Source organism: Ostrea edulis, chromosome 1 (assembly GCF_947568905.1).
Source record: "Ostrea edulis chromosome 1, xbOstEdul1.1, whole genome shotgun sequence".
In the NCBI taxonomy this organism is placed as follows: Eukaryota; Metazoa; Mollusca; class Bivalvia; order Ostreida; family Ostreidae; genus Ostrea; species Ostrea edulis.
This window is the reverse complement of record NC_079164.1, coordinates 104,435,681-104,456,196: the sequence shown is the minus strand read 5'-3', so window position 1 is coordinate 104,456,196 and position 20,516 is coordinate 104,435,681. Positions and strand designations below refer to the sequence as shown.

General features: G+C 32.9%; 1 protein-coding gene and 1 pseudogene across 1 annotated transcript; one reads left to right on the top strand and one right to left on the bottom strand.

Moving 5' to 3' along the window:
• Positions 1-6,325: 6,325 nt before the first annotated feature.
• LOC130048554 (uncharacterized) lies at positions 6,326-10,286 on the bottom strand (annotated as a pseudogene).
• Positions 10,287-11,688: 1,402 nt separating this feature from the next.
• LOC130048553 (uncharacterized) lies at positions 11,689-14,739 on the top strand. The gene is made up of 4 exons (XM_056145420.1): positions 11,689-11,710; positions 11,849-11,890; positions 13,769-13,948; positions 14,429-14,739. Exons 1-4 carry the CDS (start codon positions 11,689-11,691, stop codon positions 14,737-14,739), a joined length of 555 nt encoding a protein of 184 aa, XP_056001395.1.
• The last annotated feature ends 5,777 nt before the right edge of the window (positions 14,740-20,516 follow it).

Here is a 20,516-nt window from a genome sequence, read left to right as displayed (position 1 = left end):
AGAAAGTTACTACATATAAATGAAAAATTTTTCCCGTTGATATGGACTTTCGGGTTGACTGACAGTTTTAAGAGGTCCATCGGTTAGCATCAAGCATTGTTTGAAGAAGAAGGTATCTAGGAAAGTTGAAAGCAGGGAGACGTTTAACCTCTCATTTTATCTCTGACTGCTTAGATGCGAGTACTTTCAATAATGGAAAAAATTTAGATAGTATACCATATGATATGAATGCAATTCGGCAAGATATACAGACATGTATTATTGAAAATTCGTATTGATATGCAGTAATTCTAAGATAACTGTATACATTTGGGGTGTTGCTAAAACGGGAAATTGAAAATGGAACGGAAAATATTTTATGCAATAATATCACGTCAGAATTTTGCAAAATCAAAAGGCTTATGAACATGGGAAGCAGAAATTTCAAAGAGAACGGGAAGACATACTCAGAATCCACCGTTTCATACACTACATACAAATACACATAGACCTGCGATTTGGTTCAACGAATTTTCAATTTGAAAATGTTACATTTGTGATTTTTTTCCCCTGTTATCAAATATTACTACTTCTTTCATGGATATACCTGAGGTTTTGTAATATATTCCAAGCAGAAATATGAAATCAGCAAACATTCATGAACATGTGTAAGCACTCAAGAAAAAAGACATGATAGGTGCCTACATATCGAACGGCCTAAATAAACAAATTCAAAGTTTATCATCAAATAAAACTTAAACCTGTTTGATTCTAGTATTCTTACCTCAAAATTGCAATCCATATCTATAACTGAATATTAATTTCAACATTTTGTTTATTGACATGAGTTTCGAATGACGCTGGAAAATATGACGCCAACTGCAAAAACCGAAGTCCCACGTTACAGCAGTTGTGGCACGATAAAGATCCTTTGCCTGCTCAAAGGCGTAAGCGTCCAGCACAGGCCCTCACTTTTACTGCCATTCACCGGCAATGGTAACGTCTCCACATTAGTGAAATATTCTCGAGAGGGACGTTAAGCAATGTTGATTTTGGATCAGCTCTTTGGACGAATAAGACATGTCCTAATTCGCTCCGCTTTTAACATGGATTGGCAAGCCTATAAACCAAAAAACATGTAGTCTGCGTTGTAAATACGTTTGTAGATTAGTGTAGTTGTAGTGCTAGATGTATTTATATGTAGTTTTTGTTATTATTCCTTACTGATATTGGCCACAGTATGTAATTCTTTTCGTTTGTCCTGAAGAAGGGAAAATTTGACAATCTGGTTTTTGTGTCGTTGCTCATTTTAGTGCTCTGTATAATTTTCTGTATTTGACCTTGTATCCATGTTTTGGATCCGACACTTTTAAGTATCGGGTGTTGTTGGAACTTAGTGCTATATATATATATATATATATATAAAGCACTAAATAATATATATATATATATGTAAAACTTTTTCGGTACCAATTTAGATGCACCAGATGCTCATTTCGACAAATAATGTCTCTTCAGTGATGCTCAACCGAAATGTTTGAAATCCGAAATAACTATGAAGTTTTGGAGCTAAATATAGCCAAAAACAGCGTGCCAAAAAAGTGGAGCCAAATTCGTCCAAGGATAAGAGCTATGCATGAGGGAGATAATCCTTAATTTTGAAATGAATTTCTAAATTTTAAAACAGCAATTAAATATACATCCGTATTTATATATATATATATAAAGCACAAACATACAATTATAACACCCAACCTTACGTTTACCCCTAGGATCTAAACGATATATGTGATAATCAATTAATTAATATATAAAGCACTAAATAATCACAACTAGGTACTGAAAATTTTCGCCCCAGCCAGGGGTCGAACCAGCGACGTACGGCACCCACCGCCTAGCAAGATTGTCAAACCAGTGCGTAAGTCCACTCGGCCACAACGACTTCCCTGGAAAGTGCTTTAGGCCACACCAATTTGTAAAATAGTTCTTCGGATTTTCAAACAAAAAAAGTGAGGCGAGAGGGCGACATTATTTTTAATTTTGGAGATAAAAATTATGAGGCGAGCGAATACAAGAAATATAAATATTTTTAATTGAATTAAGTGTGATTTTAAAAAGCGGGCGCCTAAAAATAAAGATCTAAAATCATCAGATATCATTTGTTCACCACATAAACTTAATATTTTTCAACTTTGTTGATATAGTTTACAATAAATAAGAAGTATTTCAGGTTTCAAAGACTTATTTTCTTTATACCTAATACATGTACTTTGCAATATTAACTGATAAGGTCTTTTTGAAGAATTTTATTTAAGTTTCATTTCTACAAACTTTCGATTCAGAGATATGCATATTGCTAGGGACACATCCAGTTTTGACATTCATTGCAAATGCAATATCCATTGCACACGCTTTGAGCATTTTCTTGAATTTTGATATGACATCACCAAACTTTTTGTGAATTTGTCGTTAACTGTCGGTCCGGTTTAAAATAGTCATCGATCAGTTCCCCTTGCTTGTTGTAAGAGGCGAGTAAATGGGGCGGTCCTTCAGATAGGACTGCAAAAACTGAGATCCTTGTCACAGCAGGTTCGGCACGATAAAGATCCCTCAGTGCCATAAGCGCTGAGCATAGGCCTAAATTTTGCAGCCCTTCACCGGCAATGGTAACGTCTTCATGTGAGAGAAATATTCTCAAGAGAGACTTCAGTTAATATATAATAATCAAACAATCAACCATACGCTGTCAATGTTCTCTAAATAGTGGCATCGAATAGCGCTTCAAAAGTTTCATCGGCTTCCAGTTCGATTCCAGCATAAGGAACAACTTCCAATCCAGTGTTATGAAGTATCGTACATATTAAGATAGACATCATGAATAACTTAACCGTATTACACTGTTAGGAAATTTCTCGAGAGCCCGCGCTTCTGTCATTTGTCAGCATATACATCAAGGTTATTTGTGCTCTTCTTGTAAAAACTAAAAAAATATTTACGGATATTTTTGAACACGCGGGCGGATATTATTTTTTGATAATATTATAATTTGGATTTGTTACAAATAGAAGCGGCGAATCCGACGAACTAGATTACAAATTGGCATGGCCTTATATATATATATATCTAATGATGTTCCTATCAAACAAAAATTACTTTTCAATGAAAAACAGGTGTCATAATACTGCAAACGAGTGATTGTTAGCTTAATTTATTTCATTTACGAAATATATTTTCCCAAATATATATAACCGTTCGATAGGGGATGCTACTCCTCCTAGGCACCTGATCCCACCTCTGGTGTATTTGCCCAACAATCTATTTTGTATTTCTTATTGGAGTTATGAGATTGATCATTGTTCGTTATCTTCACATTTAATATATTCAGTAATATTTTGTATCATTATTCAGTTTACAGGATAATTATGTCATTCGACGTTTCTATATTTCCGCTATGCATGGTGGTTGTTCGGGCGATACTGGATGGCTAGTTCTAATAGAATCTAGAAGACGGGACAGATGTGCCGTTGACAATGTCTCATCCACAACCATATGGTATAGTGATCTGAAGACAAAGAAAAAATTTGACGGTAAGATATGCAAGATTGATTGATTAATTGTATATTGTTTAAGGATGGAGTCTTGTCAACTTCATCGTATTTAAAAACTTTTCATTTTTTCACAGAATGTGTATTAAGATACACTTAATTCAAAAACATGAAGAAACTATGGGGTCATCAGCCTTAATTTTGTGTCAAAGTGAGCGGAAGTTCACGTTCTAAAAATAGCATTTTTTCCGGATAAAATTGCAAAATTGAACCATACCTTACACAAGTGTTCATAGACAAAATTCTTGATGTTGATTTTCAAATATTTTAGTATGAATATGCAGTACGATATGGCAATTGTATATTTTAGGGAAAATTTTAATGATATATACCCCCAACTTGTTCCTATTCTAATTCGAATTTCCTCTGTCGAATTAAAAAAAATTTGAGCCCAAACAATAAAAGTTCTTATCAAAATTAAACAATGACCATATATTTACAAATTCCTATAATTTTGCCTAAAGATAGGCAATTCCTTATAGTTTATTCCGCAAGAAAAAAAAATTGCAGGTCATAACCCATTTCAGAAAGTAATTTTACTTAAAATGATGAAATTTATTTCAAATTCAAAATTTACATTCATTTAAAGCCACTATATTTACAATATCAAAATTTATTAGTGTTATAAGCAAATTATCAGTCATAATTTGCTATGATGTTTTGAAAAATATGATTTTTATTAAAGCAACAATCACAAACTAGCTGCCTTCGTAAACAAGAGTTTTCAGGCAATCTAATCCGAATTTTCTCTCTTTTTTTCTTAAATGTTAAATATGCTAGAGTTCCTCATTGACAATATCTTCGTGGTCTTTGGTGATCAGGTCTTCCAACAGTCTGTTGGAATTCCCATGGACACGAATTGGGCTCCTTTGTTAGCTGACCTGTTTTTATATTCATATGAAGCAGAATTTATTCAAAAACTTCTACGTGAGAAGAAAAAATCTCTCGCTATGACCTTCAGTTCGACTTTTAGATATATCGATGACGTTTTGTCTATTAACAATGATAGCTTTCATTCATATGTCGATTTGATATATCCCTGTGAGCTCGAAATAAAGGACACCACAGAGTCGTCCACTTCTGCTTCATACTTAGATATTGTATTGAAAGTAGACATTAACGGCAAACTGACAACTCAACTGTATGACAAACGAGATGATTTCAGCTTCTCCATCGTCAACTTCCCACATTTATGTAGCAATATTCCATTATCACCTGCATATGGTGTTTATATATCTCAACTGATTCGATATGCAAGAGCTTGTTCTGGGTATAGTCAGTTTTGAAATCGAGGTAAGCTACTGACAAACAAGTTGATGGTACAGGGATTTCAACAGTCTCGATTGAAGTCAGCATTTCGCAAATTCTATGGTCGTTATAACGATCTAGTTCGTCAATACGACTTCGCATTTGGTCAAATGCTGTCTGATGTGTTTCATACCGATTGTTAAGCCGTTTTTGGCACACTGATTTTGACTGCGGATAACTCCGTTTACCTGATCAGGATATGGTGTTAACGGCGGGTGTGACCGGTCGACAGGGGATGCTTACTCCTAGGCACCTGATCCTACCTCTGGTGTGTCCAGGGGTCCGTGTTTGCCCAACTATCTATTTTGTATTGCTTGTAGGAGTTATGAGATTGATCACTGTTCGTTATCTTCACCTTGCATACAGACCTTTTTAAACTTATTTTGAATTTTAATTTAGTTTGATGCATTTTAATGAATAAAAACACATTGTGCTGAAATTCAGTCATTTTCATTTGAAATGGAAATTTAATAGACAAATTTCATTTGGTATCAAAATTCAAAGAACAATGTCATAACCGCTGTGTACATCAATACCGATGTAGTTCGCACACAATTTTTTTGCAGTTACTTTTCAATTCTTGCAACGATCACTCTCTCTCTACACACACACATCTCTCTCTCTCTCTCTCTCAAAAACAGAACATATGTTAATTTAAAATTGAGTATAGCATATAATAAACTTTCATACTGTTGACATCCATACATTGCTTTGAGTGATGTTTGATTAAATATTTCAGCAAACAAACAATATTTTTTAATGTACTGAAAAAATACTGTTAGATTCAGATAAGTCATAATTGAATTTCTTTTTTAGCCAAGTGTAAATGCCTTTTAGAGCAATCATATGTTGCCCATATCACCATAAAAATAAACTTACACATCAGAACATAGTATGTCCTTTCGTTCCCATATTAGACACACTTCCCTATAGTAATTAACTAGAAAATATGCAGCAAGCAAAAAAAGAGTGATAAAAATTAATGCCCATTTCCAAAGCAACCTTGAACTAAATAAACACGGCTTAATCTTTCTAAATCGCATATGAATATAACCAGGTTTTGAAAATAGAGCATCAGTCTAAAAAATAAATCAAAGTATTGAGAGGGTTGAGAATCTTACATCAACATCCAACAAATATTAACAAACAGTGATTGTTTACATGTACATCATACAGAGCCCTACTTACAGTATTATAAATACTTTGATCGTAAATGCTCCCATTATTGCATCATTATATTTCTATGATGTTGTGACGTATAATATTTTGAAAGTATAAACTTGTAGGGAGAGGGCAAATCAAGTTTTCAGAACTTGTGCCTAATTCCAATGTAAATGTAAGGTGAAGATAACGAACAGTGATCAATCTCATAACTCCTACAAGCAATACAAAATAGATAGTTGGGCAAACACGGACCCCTGGACAATGTCTAATGCAATAAATATGTTCAAACTAATTGTCCAATGACTATCATCAATCTATATTTCACATGTTGATACAAAGTATATGTTTAAAGAAAAAATGACTTTCTGAGATTTAGTCACCCGAACACCATTTCTGACTTTTTCAGACAACAAATTTTGTATTCCATCATGTGGATCTCTTCTATAAGCAAGTTGTAGACACCTAAAGTTAAGTCCACTTCCAGCAATTATGCTTGCCATGCCTTTACTGACAACATTTTCATTGATTAAATGATTCAGAGTTGGTATATTCTTTCTTACCTCTGAACTGTATCTGCAGCTTTCTAATGCATTTAAAAAAGTAAATGAAGCATTTGAAAATAAAACAATTTGACACATCTATGTCTAAATGTCTGATCAGTTTTTGAAGAGCAAGTACATCTTCTATAGCATCATGAGCATTGTACTTGGATGATACAAAATGTTTAAAAAGACTTTCCTGAGAATAACAATTCAATGTACCATCAAAGATTTTAAAAGGTATCTTTGTGTCTACTGCAATGCATGGAGAAAAATCATTTGTTTTTTTTTTGTTTTTTACAAGATTCAAGAGCATTTAAGAGAAGGTGACAATCATACGATTTGATATTGTGACCAATCAGAATTACTTTAGTTTGAAATTTTGAAACAAAATTAAGCAAAGCATCATTTCCAGCTGAAATTTTTAAAGGATTCACTTCTACATTTTTGCTAAACATTTTTTCATTAACAATCTCGATTCCAGTAATTTCTGAAGCTTTTGTTGTGATGGGTATTCTCGGAAAGACATAGGTGGAAAACTTTTCTTCACCACACACAGCAGCTAACTGCGTAATATGAGAATCTCTTGCTGGAAAATGAATTAACACAAAATTATAATACTGTACATGTATTCATTTCAGAACTTCTTTTCCCAACTGATTAATCAATTTTGATGTTGGACAGGTAGTAAAAAGAAACAAACCTAATCCTGTTGCTTCAAGGTCAAATTTCTGACACTGAATTCAACAATCTTTCCTGTCTGTGTTCCTATCATTGACCAATGTCCTTTTAAAAAAAAGATGACAACCTTTTATATCAAGAACATTGCTAATTATTTATGTAAGCCATGTTGTAATAATCCCTAAATCATAATTTAAAAAAAAAATTGTGTATAATTATGATAATACCTGTATTCTCATCTCAGTGGATATATACTTACCAGTTAAACTATCAAACGACCTTCCACTTCCCCTCTTTTGCCATGCCCCATCGACACTCACTGTAATTGCATTGTCTCTGTTGTCAACACTGATAAAATATATAAACCAATTAATTTATTAGGTCAATGTTAAAGATACTTTCCCTATTTTTCTCATAGCTATTCCAGTAATAACTCAATTACTCACAATGAAATCAAATTGTTTGGTAATACAGTGAGTACAGTTCATAGTAACCATGTAAATACCTACTTGGAAGTTTTGTCTACTTCCTCTGCAAGTGCTTCCTTGATTGATGTCTCTGCCACAGACCCTGTGGCCAGACCAACCTCCTCCTGTCTAATTTGAATCAATGTTTTGCTGATTGGTGGAATGTTAAGTTCTGCTAGTATACCATTAATCTGTTCAAATCCTATTCCAGTGTGTTGAATGGCTTAATTAAAGTCAAAAGGGTGTATATATAGCAACCTGTTTATCTAACAGCTAGTATTCATAATTACTCTTGTATTATTTAATTCTTAATTACCAATACTTCTAAACACAAACTGAATTTGATTGATATATTTACCAGCTACAAGCTTGCGATTGGCATCCCACATTTTATTATGTCTTTTCCCTGTTGGTACATTATTCACATGCTTACAGTTGGTGTTCGAACATGGTATCTGCAATAAGGCAGATAAACCATATGTAATAACTCCGATTGAGTGGTGTAACTGAAGTGGTAGACCACATTTTTACATCCTGCCAACCCCTCAGCAAGTACTCCAAGTTCAATAACTCTTCTGCCAGTTCTCCACTGTGCATTGACTCTCGAGTTTTCATATACCTAGTGAAAATACAGTTCAATAATTAAGCATGCATAGACAATTTTCAAATAATTTTTCTTTTTTTTGTACTTTGTAATCAAACATTGAATACTTATAAGCATCTTAATGCTTATTGTCCTTACTACAATAATAGCACATCCAAACAAGTGCACATCTAAGTGACATTGGACACATCTGATCAGTTCAGGCCAAATAAAAGAATATGTATGGTTCCGATTACACGACAATCCCTAGTTTTTACCCCCGACCCTAAACTTTTTTTTTACTCTTTCCAAAATCAGTTACCGTATTTTGCTGAATGTAATGCACACTTAGAATTTTTCAAGATTTTCTTTTATGAGAAGGGGGTGTGTATTAATATATACCACTATATATAAATATATATATTGACTGTAAGTTCATTCATAGCCAATATATAGATACAGCTAAAATGCTAAGCTATACACACTGGCTACAGGCCATCTAACATTAGACAGAAAGTGACTTAGAACTAAAGGGTGCTTACATAAACAATAGTGCAAATTTCAGGTTGTTTGAATATAATGAGTTATCACCCTCCTTTATTTTTTAAAAACAATTGGATAGGTTCAAGACCTTGAAAGTGCTTGAAAACAATATCTGTTATTTTTTGTTGATTTCAAATTCTGTATTTTAAATTTTTTATTTGAAAAATATATATAAGAATTGTCAAAACTAGGGGGATCCCTACCAATTTGATATATATATATATCACATCATATATAAATGGTACATGCAAAGAAGTGAAAGTAAAAGGAAATTGAGCTTCCATTTAAAATTTATCATTAAAAAAATAAATAAGAAAAATAAAATAAAATCCCTACCTACCTATCCTATTTTTAAAGGAAGTGTAACTGGAACCACACATTATTTTATTTGGCCTCACCATAGACAGAATTGTTATTCTAACATAAAATGAAAAGCATTCTAACCATTCATTTAAACACTTCATGAAAGCATTTTCACATTCATAAAAAAAATATAAGATTTTTTTTTTATAATTGATTCTCAAAACAATCACTTCTTTATAACAAATTTTTAGATAGACTCTTGTTGTTCACGATCTTAATTGACAAATCTTAATTGCTTTTATTAAATGGAATGGGGTTCATTCCAATTAATAAAAGCAATTAAGATTTTTTTATGGAAAATCCACATCATATATGATTTACTAATTTTAGACCTGACTGGGACACCATACTTTCTTTCTAATATTATGAACACATAAACACTGGACTGGTGTTTTGTAACTAAATGGGGTTTTGAAAAAGTTAGCATATTTAATACACTTTATTACCATTGTTTCATTGACAATGTTTAATTTGGTTGGTACATAATTACGTCACTTTACCTGAATATTGAAAATTCATGAATTCATGTTGATGTGCGTGAGTGAAGAGTCATGACCAGCTGATGACGTACTTGTAAGCTAGGCCTATACATGTACACACGTATGTTCATGTGTCGGCCAACGAATTTATAGAATATATACTTAAGTTGTAATGACCCTTACGGAAGATTATAATTAAAGATATATTATTCCACGTCCATGGTGTACATTTTACTTACATTTTCTTCGTGTGCAACAGTATAACAGTCATCTGAAATGTCGTCTGCCAGGTGTGGAAATTGTGGAACGGTGCTCTCTTTATCGGAGGGGATTGCATAGTCATGCTGTGAACGAATGACACTTTTATCCCATCTTTTTCGCTGGGCTTCGGCGATATTGTTGTATTTATTTGCAGTTACAGACTTCGTGAACCGCCCTCGCCGCCTTGACTTAGCCTACCCATGTTTGTTTACGTTCGCATGAAAGTTACGTTCGTTGTCGTTAAGTTTTCGTTGCGTTTGTCAAAACATTAAGAATTTAATGAATTTTGCTTGTAAATGGTACAGATTTGCCATTTTTATTTCAATATAATCATTTGATAATTGTTTATTCTTCAAAAATAACAACAGAAATTTTACGTCACTCAAACTATGGAGACCCACTTACGTTAAAAAACGCTGACAAGTCTCCATCCTTAACATCCCTCTCGACAATATTTCACTCATATGGAGACGTCACCACTGCCGGTAAAGGGCTGCAAAATTTAGGCCTATGCTCGACGCGTATGGCCTTTGAGCAGGGAGGGATCTTTATCGTGCCACACCTGCTGTGACACGGGACCTCGGTTTTTGCGGTATCATCCGAACCTATCTAAGAATGTGTAAATTCCTATTGAATTACCATGCTTAGCTTTACATATAAATGAACTTTGCCAATTAACAGTGAGACGTTTGCTCCATAGTTACTGCTTGCAACCGTAATATTGTTTCATACCTGATATGAAGTCTGTAACTTTTAAGGTGTAATTGAATTTTCCTTGAGTGGTCATCACCGTGAAATCAAATCTTAAAAAACTACTTTCGTTTTCGATAAACTACCTTGAAATAGCAAAAAAGAGAGTAAAGTGGTGGACACGCTTTGCCGAATTTAAGGCAGTGAAATTTTGGTTTTAAAATGACCATTTTAAAATAATTCTATATGAGGTTAATTTGTAAATAGTGGTTATGTTTCACGACATTAAAGATTTCAATCTTTGAGGAGAAATAAATTTGATAATGTTGAATAAATTGAATATGCATATCCTGGGGAACAGGTTAAAAATAGGTCCGCAGTACTTCCTTGTCGTAAGAGGCGACACAATGGGGGCGGTCCTTCGGATCGATGAGACCGCAAAAACCGTGATCCCGTGTCACAGCAGGTGTGGGACGATAAGGCCGTAAGGCAATATTCCATTATCCCCTACAAATGGTATTAATATATCTCAACTAATTCGATACGCAAGAGCTTGTTCTGCGTATGATCAGTGTTTAAATCATGACAGGTTTGCCCAACTCTCTATTTTGCATTGTTTATAGAAGTTATGAGATTGATCACTGTTCGTTATCTTCACCTCTTATATCAATCCGTAGGGATCCGGGTTAGTATAAATTCTCGGTACCCTTTGTTTGTCGTGAAGAGCGATTAAATGGGGCGGCAAAACACCGAAGCCCTGTGTCACAGCAGGTGTGGCACGATAATGACCCCTCCCTGCTCAATGGCCGTAAGCGCCGACCATAGGCTAAAGTTATGCAGCCCGTCACTGGTAATGGTGACGACTCCCTATGAGTGAAAAATTCTTGAACGCAACGTTAAACAATATGTAATCAATCAAACTAATAAGCTACCCCGAGTAGATATAAGAATTTAAATGACCATGTAATATATTGCTCATCGTCCTTTATCCATATATTACAAAACATAGTATGCCACAGCTTAATGATGGCTGATACTACAACTCCTGGTACTTTTGCCAATTAATGTTACAAAATAAACATTTTAACATAAAAACACTCCATGTAACCTTCTCACGGGCGTATTAAGTACCATGTACGATACTTTTATTATACTCCTCGTGTAGATTTTTCTATTAATTTTTCAGATTTCCAGAAAGCTGACTATATGACAATTGAAGTTGAAATGGGTAAGAAGCATGTTATTATTCATTTACGAGTTAAGATGTAATGTATACTTGCTTCGTGGGGATCCGGGTTAGAATAACTCTTAAGTGTTCCTTATTTGTCGTAAGAGGCGACTAAATGAGACAGTCCTTCGGATGAGACCGCAAAAACTCTGACCTCGTGTTACAGCAGGTTTAGAACGTTAAAGATCTGGCCTGAAGGTTATAAAACTTTTTTGAGCGCGTTTTCATACTCAAACTCGACCCCCATGCTCTAAATTGTACTCGTACACAAAAGTGAAGGTTATAAAACTTCTATAGAATTATTTACGAACTCAAATGGGGTACTTGCTGAAGATTTTTCGAGTATGCTTGGAGCTTGCTCAGAGTTGTAATCAAAACAAATATGGCTGAGTTTGAGTATGAGTACAGTAAAAGTTTTATAACCTCCAGGCCAGGCCGTAAGCGCCGAGCATAGGCCTAAATTTTACGGCCCTTCACCGGCAATGGTACGTTTCCAAATGAGTGAAAAATCCTTGTGCCATGTTTTTGTTAACATATAAATCGCTTAGTAGAAAATAATTATCATGTTTAAAACATGATACGATGTAACAAACACTAGAAACTGTTCAATTGTGTTCAGAACTATCTTGTAAATTGAAAAATCTCCTTCAAATGAAACTTTTACGAGTACATTTAACCTATATGTAGAGGATCTTCAACGAATGTTTATGGCATATGACATTTATGAAATGAGTTGTCGGGTTTTAATGTTTCCCGAACCTTGCCTTTACCTTAAATTTCTTATGCCATAAGCACAAGTATAAGATTCTATTTATCATACAATTATCAATAAACGCATATTTAGTTTCCATTCCATGTGATTGTTTTCATTTCGAGGTCAACTTAGCCCCAATGCATCGTCTGAAAAATGTCATTGAGCGCAAAAACTAAGATCTACAGATAAACACATCAACGTGATACCTAAATTGGAAATTTTTATCTTTAAATCTTACCGTAATTAGTGATGTAATACGCAAGTTCCGAGTTACCCAAAAGTTATTTCCCTTTGTCGAACTCTTTCGCATTTTATGATGTATGGTGGGTACACAATCTATACATTATATCGTAGACTGGCATTGTACATAACGATTACGTACGATTAATGTAATGAAAGCATAACTTTTGTTTATATCAATCACTGGTATGCATATTCTGGCCATATCAAGCATAATCTGTTTGAATAAGATCATCAAATTGGCTATTGAATCATTATTCGTTTCCTCTTCTACATGAGTGACGCTTTTATCAAAGAAAGATGGCAATTAACAATATTTGTTTGAGCCATTTTGTTATCCAATACTCATAAACTCACTAAAGTTGCCTTTTCCCTGAGATAGGATGGTCTCAGAAACTCTGGATATCAACTTTTAAGAAATAATACAACGATAGTAATTAGCAACTGTACCCACTGTCATCATATTTTACGTCATAATTTACGGAAGAGTTCGACAAAGGGAAATAACTCTTGGGGAACTCGGAACTTCCGTATTACATAACAACAAATGAAACAGGAATAAGTATGATCGACTTGAATAATATTTGTAGTATATTATAGGTACTATAATCCGTCAGCCTTTGTATAAGACACTATTTTGAGTTACAATAGTAAATATAACTTCCACCGTAAAAATCACTGTGCACATTTCGATATCTATTAATGTATGGAAACCCATTAAATTACATTTTTCGAAAGATTAGAAGAACAAGTCCCAAGGATAATAAAAACATTAGATTATCTAAACTAGAAAAAAAAAAACCTTTAGATATTCTATCCACTTGTTCTGTCCTAATACGGGGGACCTACATTCCCTTACTTAACTTGTTGCATGTAATTTACAGAGATCACGTGTGACATCAAAGACTTGCACGTTGATAACACAACCTACAACACGACAGGGTATATGTACAACGACACGGTTACCTACCAATGTGTGGAGGGATTCCAACATGCATCCGGAGATTTAACGAGACGTTGTATTGGCATTAATACATGGAGCGGAAGAAGCCCTGTCTGTTTGGGTACAAGTTTTCATACACATAGATGTACATTGAAATTTAAGAAAGTTGCAAGCAAAACATAGAAGAAAAATATTGATGTCTATTGTTTGAATCTTACTACTCGCTATATCCATATATCAAGGTAAGGTTTGCGAAATTTTGACATGTAGCGAACAAAGACATGTTGCATAACAGTATGTTCAGTAGGAATTCATCTTTCAAAAATTGACTTTGTAAAAAAAAAAAATTGCCTGTAAAAAAAAAAATTGCCCGTGTAGTAAATAACAAGTAAATATTATGACGTTTTCCCACGATACAATTATGTCGTGACGCATTTTTTCATTGTGACGTCAAAAAGGGCTATGTGCACTGAGGTATATCGAGTTATCTCCCTGATGTTGCAAACCTTACTTTAACATACACTTTAAAACGTCTTTTCTCGCCAATGGAAGGTAATGAATTCATTCTAAAATTATCATAAGTATTTGTTCTGTATTTCAGAATGTCAGTGTAAATGCAAGGCTAGTGTATACATCCATCCAAACGACACAAAAGCAATAGAAGCAAGTGTAAGGAAATTAAAGTCTGAACTTTCTATTAAAGTCAATGAAACATCCAAAGCTCAACGAAGGAAAACCAGTGCAACAGATGACCGAGCATCGGCTAAAGTAGTCGGGAGCGTGCTTGGAGGAACTCTGCTGGCGAGTCTTGTGTTACTAATCGTTGTTAGTGACGCCTCAGCCCTGCTTAATAACATGAGAATGGCGTGTCACAATGTAAAATCTAGAACCCAGTTCAGAGGAAAGAAGTAGATACCTGAGCGAGAGGTTTCATGAAACACGTGTTCTTTCTGTTGATACTTTCCTTATCGGACAGGCAGATATGCCTCAGCAACCTTATCGTGCATTTAACTGGTTGTTGTTGTTTTTTTGGTCGTTTTTTTTTTATACGCCCGTCTTTAGACGGGACGTATTATGGTACAGCGATGTCTGTACGTCCGTCCGTTCGGGGTTTCTCTTTATAATTTCATTTCCCTTTCACATATCATGCTGAAACTTGCTGTGTAGCTTCTTTGTGGGTCACTCTGGACCATACTGCAATTTTGATCCATTTCGACCTTTTTTCCAGGAGTTTTGCCCCTTTATTTGGAAATTATTATTATATGGAGGGTACATAATTTGTCCACCCTACTCCTCCCACAGTTTTCAAGTGAGGGCCTTCTTATTTTGTGGAGTGTTTGTATGGGTATTGAAAATGTGCATGTGGGATGGATTTTGATTTTCTGCAATTTTTGAGAAAATTACAGGTTGTTGGACTTAGTCTATTTAGAAATTAATATTCTATGAAGGGTACATAATTTGTCTGTCCAACTCCTCCCCCAGTTTTCAAGTGAGGACCTTCTTATTTTAAAACGTACATGTATGACTTTTGAACACTTTAAACGACCATTCCACATAATAAATTAAAACTATGCTTTTTGACATAGACATCTGCTTTTCCCATAAAAATGGAACAAATAGTCAACACCATACAATGTCATGCATAGATACAGAAATCAGTCCGGAACACGTGAATCCGGACGGGCGCACAGCGCCATTATATAATGCGTCTCATCTCACCATAGGCGTATAAAAATTGAACAAGGAAAAATGTTCATATCTTGTGATCAGTCACTTAGAAAATGTCTTTATTCAACAACACTCATTCTACGTAAATGAAGTTTAAATTAGCAATCTAACAACTCAACTTTATGATAAATGGGATGATTTCTGCTTCTCCATCGTTAACTTCCCATATTTATGAAGCAATATTCCATGGTGTTTTATATCTCTCAACTGATACGATACGCAAGAGCGTGTTTTTTTGTTTTTTTTTTTGTGTTTTAAATATATATATATTTTATTTCCCAGAACCTATTCTATAACAATAATGATAGTAATAATAAAGTACACTATAGGGCAGCTGTCAGGGATGGGGCCCTGGCTAAGCTCCCTCAAAATTTAACAAGACATTTCCTACTGTGCCACGCAGGGCACATTCTATAAATTCTATTTTATAATGTACAAGCTTAAGTATATTTATCTGTCTAGCGTATTATAATGTATATTTAAAAAATTATTATGTGTATCAATTATGATATTTGTTTGGACAAACAAAACAAAATATTATACATTTTTTTTAAAGAAAAAAGAACATCACTATAGATGAAATGATTTAAGATTTGATTCATAAAAATAATGTTATATAAATAGACTGAAGAGTTAATATACCGCTCATGCTGCCTTAAAGGTCCACACACGCCAACTTAAAGAGTCCATAGATGACCCTTAGGCAGCCTAGCTGGGAGACAGGTTACTCCCGGAAGTAGCGGTTTATTAAATACATTTATAATATTGATTTCAATCACACAAAAAAATAAACCTTGTTACTATGAATAAGTTCATAGTGTGTATTATAAAAATATACAATGTGATGACAGTATGTACACATATACATACACACATATACACACACATATACATACATGTCACAAAACATTACCTAGTTTTTCTATAACATCCATATTTAGATTACATTTACAGTATTTCAAAATTTTATACCAAAATAAAACTTTTTGTTTGATATGGTTCTGAATATTGTATTCCTGTTCATCCACATTTTCTAGTCTACAGAACATCTTATATTTATATATTTTGAGAGCAACAAAAGATATGATATTGTTTAACAATTGTACCTTTCTGTTATTTTCATGATGAAATCCAATCAATATATCTTTCCATCTGATGTTAACTTTTGTGGTGAGACTTACAATTTTCCAAATGTTTTGTACATTTTTACATTTGAAAATCAGGTGTTCAATATTTTCAGTCATATCACATAAAAAACAATTTCCATTTTGCTCTTTCTTCCACTTGCTCAGCATTTGCTTGCAGCAAAGTGTATTATTTAATAGTTTATAATTAAATTCTGCAATATTTTTGTCTAATGAAATTTTGATTTTTTGAATATATATCTGTTTCCAATCTTCTTGGTTTATTTCATATTCAGTTTGGAATTTTTTTTGATACAGGGGATATATAAATTTACTTTTTAATAAAATTTCATAAAAGATTTTACATTTTATATTTTCTAAAATATGATACTCGTTTTTATGAAATAAGAATGTTCTTTTATTTTTTATGTTAACAAACTTTGCCTGATTTTTTAGTTTTTCAATTAGATTTTTGAAGACTGATTTAACAACCTTATATTCACATATATAGTTAGCTTTACAACTTAATGTACTTTTTATATCATTGATTGTTTTGAATTCATTCTCTATAAATAGATCTTTCACGTATTTTATCCCGCTTTTCACCCAATTCGTGAAGAATATCGGTCTTCCCATGTACGTAAAATATCTGTTATACCATATGGGCTCTTGGAGTATTTCTGATATGTTCATTGTACTTAACGGTTTTAATTTTTTGCATTTATTAAAGTAGATGAATACTTCTTTGTAAAACATTGGCAGATTGCCAAATGTATTAAAATCTCTAATATCTATAGAATTCATTTTAATGACATATTCAATATCTGTATTTTGACTTATGAGTATGTTTTCTATATGCTTTTTAATAGTATTTTGATTATCATTTTTGATAAGTCTTGATACCCATGCAGCTTTAAGTGCTTGAAATTTAAGGATTATATCAATAACACCTATTCCTCCTTCATTTACTGGACCTATTATGGTTTTTCTTTTTATTCTGTCTTTTTTACTCCAAAGAAAGTTAAAAATGCTTTTGTTTATTCGTTTTAAAATATCAGTTCCTGGAATTGGTAATACAGATGCTATGTAAATAAATTTGCTAGTACCTAAAGTATTTATGATTTCGTTCTTTCCAAAGATTGTTAATTTTCTTTTTTTCCATGTTTCAAAGAGTTTTTCCATGTTTTCACATTTATCTATCCAGTTTTTGCGGTAACATTCTTTCTTATTATTTCCTAAGTATATTCCTAAACATTTTAAAGACTCAGTGTTTACTTTTATACCAAACATTTCATTTGTTGTGTCTTTTAAAGTACCAGTTAATATGCATTCTGTTTTATTAATATTCACTTTAGATCCTGCATTTTTACAGAATATTTTCAATTCTTTCAAAGCTTCTTTCATTGAATTAATATTTTTTAAAAATAAAGTGAGATCATCTGCATGGTGAGCATGTTTTATTTCCTCATCAAAGTGAGAGGTTTTTATTCCAAATATTTGTTTATTCTGTTTCAGTTTCAGAACCAGGATTCCAGCTACAAATAGGTATAATATCGCAGAAATTGGACATCCCTGTCGTATCCCTCGTTTCATGTTGCAGGTTTTAGATATCCAACCATTATTTTTTAACCTAAATATTGGGTTTGTATACAATATTTTAATCCATTTTAGAAAATTTTCTTTAAATTTGAATTTTGTTAATGTTTTGAACATGAAATTCCATTCGACAGAGTCAAAAGCTTTTTCAAAATCTACAAATAGCAAAATTCCTTCATCAGCTGATTCTTCGCAGTATTCTAAAATGTCTAGAATTAGTCTAGCATTCTCTCCAATATATCGACCTTTGATATATGCGGACTGGTTTTTATTTATCAGATTATCTAACACCTTTTGAAGTCTTTTTGCAAATATAAATGCTATAATTTTATAATCAGTGTTTGTTAAACTTATTGGTCTATAGTTTTTCAAATCTTTTGTATCTCCTTTTTTAAAGATTAGAGAAATTACAGCTAATCTCTGTGCATAGCTTAGTTGATTATTTTTGTAGATATGTTTTAGTGTGTCATAGAATAAATCTTTGATATACTTCCAGAAGCACTGGTAAAATTCATTTGTTAAGCCATCTAAACCAGGAGATTTATTTAGTTTTAAATTATTAACAGCTTCTGTGCATTCTTCAAGTGATGGAAATTCTTCACATAATTGTATGTCATTATCACTCATTTCATTTTCTAGTTCAACAGATTGTAAGTAGTCATCAATTTCGTCATCCGATATGTTTTGGGAAGAATATAAGTTTTCATAGAAATTGCACATGGCATACATTATGTCGCTAGTTTTTGAAATATCTTTGTTATCAATTTTTAAATCTTTTATAACACTTTGTTTTTGTCTACTTTTTTCTAAAGATAAGAAATAACTCGTACATTTCTCACCTTCAGTTATCCATTTGGATCTTGATCGTATAAAAGCACCTTGGCATTTCTTGTTATATAGACTGTCCAACTCTGCCTCGATATTTCTTTTTCTATTCATATCAATATTTTGATAGTCTGATTCCTCAATATCATTTATTTCTTTTTCTAAATTTCTAATTCTTTCATTTACATTTTTTCCTTTTTGTTTAGCAAATTGAATAGAAAAGTCCCGAGCTTTTAATTTGAATAATTCCCATTTATCTTGTGGTTCTGAGTCACCATTTTTTATTTCAGTAATCAGGTTTTTAATTCCCATTTTATATTCTAAATCTTTTAGATGAGAGTTATTCAATTTCCAGTATCCTTTTCCTCTTTCGTTATGATTTGTTTTAAATAGTAGTTTTAGTACTCTGTGATCCGATATTCTCTTTTTAGCTACATTACCTGGAATTTTACGTATGATAATGTTTTCTAAATCATATATGAAATTTTTACTTATAAACACATAATCTATTCTGCTACAAGGAATGTCGTTTGAATTGCACCATGTATAGCCGTTTAAGTCCGGGTGCTTACTGTTCCATGAATCAAACATATCTAATGAGGTTAGTATTTTGTTTAGTTTTCTAGAACTTGGATCCTGTGTATTCTCTATTTTACAATTGAAATCTCCACATATTATAACACTCTCTTCTGATATTTTCTTATCCAGGAAATTATGCAATTTTGAGAAAAAAATACATCTCTCTTTGGGGTTGTTTGGTGCATAAATGTTTAACAAAGAAAAAATATCATCATCTATTTTCACCTTTAAATATAATCTTCTTCCGTCTATCGTTATATGTTTTTCTAGTATATCAATATTCAAATCTTTTTTAAATAGTATAGATACTCCTTTACTAAATTGTGATTCGCTGAAACAGTGATAAGATTTTCCAAACCATCTTGCATTATATTTCGTTTCATTTTTTCTATGTAATGGGTTTCTTGTAGAAATGCAATATCAACTTTAGTGTCTCTTAACCAATCATAAAGTTTTATTCTTTTTTCGTCCGAGTTTATACCTCGGACATTTACTGATATGATATCAAATAAGTTCATGCATTATAATAGAATTTCTTGAATCTTTCATTGTTATATACAAATTTTTCACATGAAGACAAGAAAAAAATAATGATCATTCCGTAAATACAAAACATAGTCCTTTAGACGATCCGGTTCAAAATTATCTGGGATAATTATACCTGTAATGTACACTTTACCCTTTGTCGTTGGAGTGGAGGTCTCGTCGGCTTTGTCTGCTTTGTCCATCGCGACTTTGCTGTCTTGAATCGCAATTTTGTCTGGCATTTCTTGCAGAATTACGTGATGTCCGATGAGTCGGAGGAGAGCGAGAAGCCTGGCTTTGAGGTTTTTTATT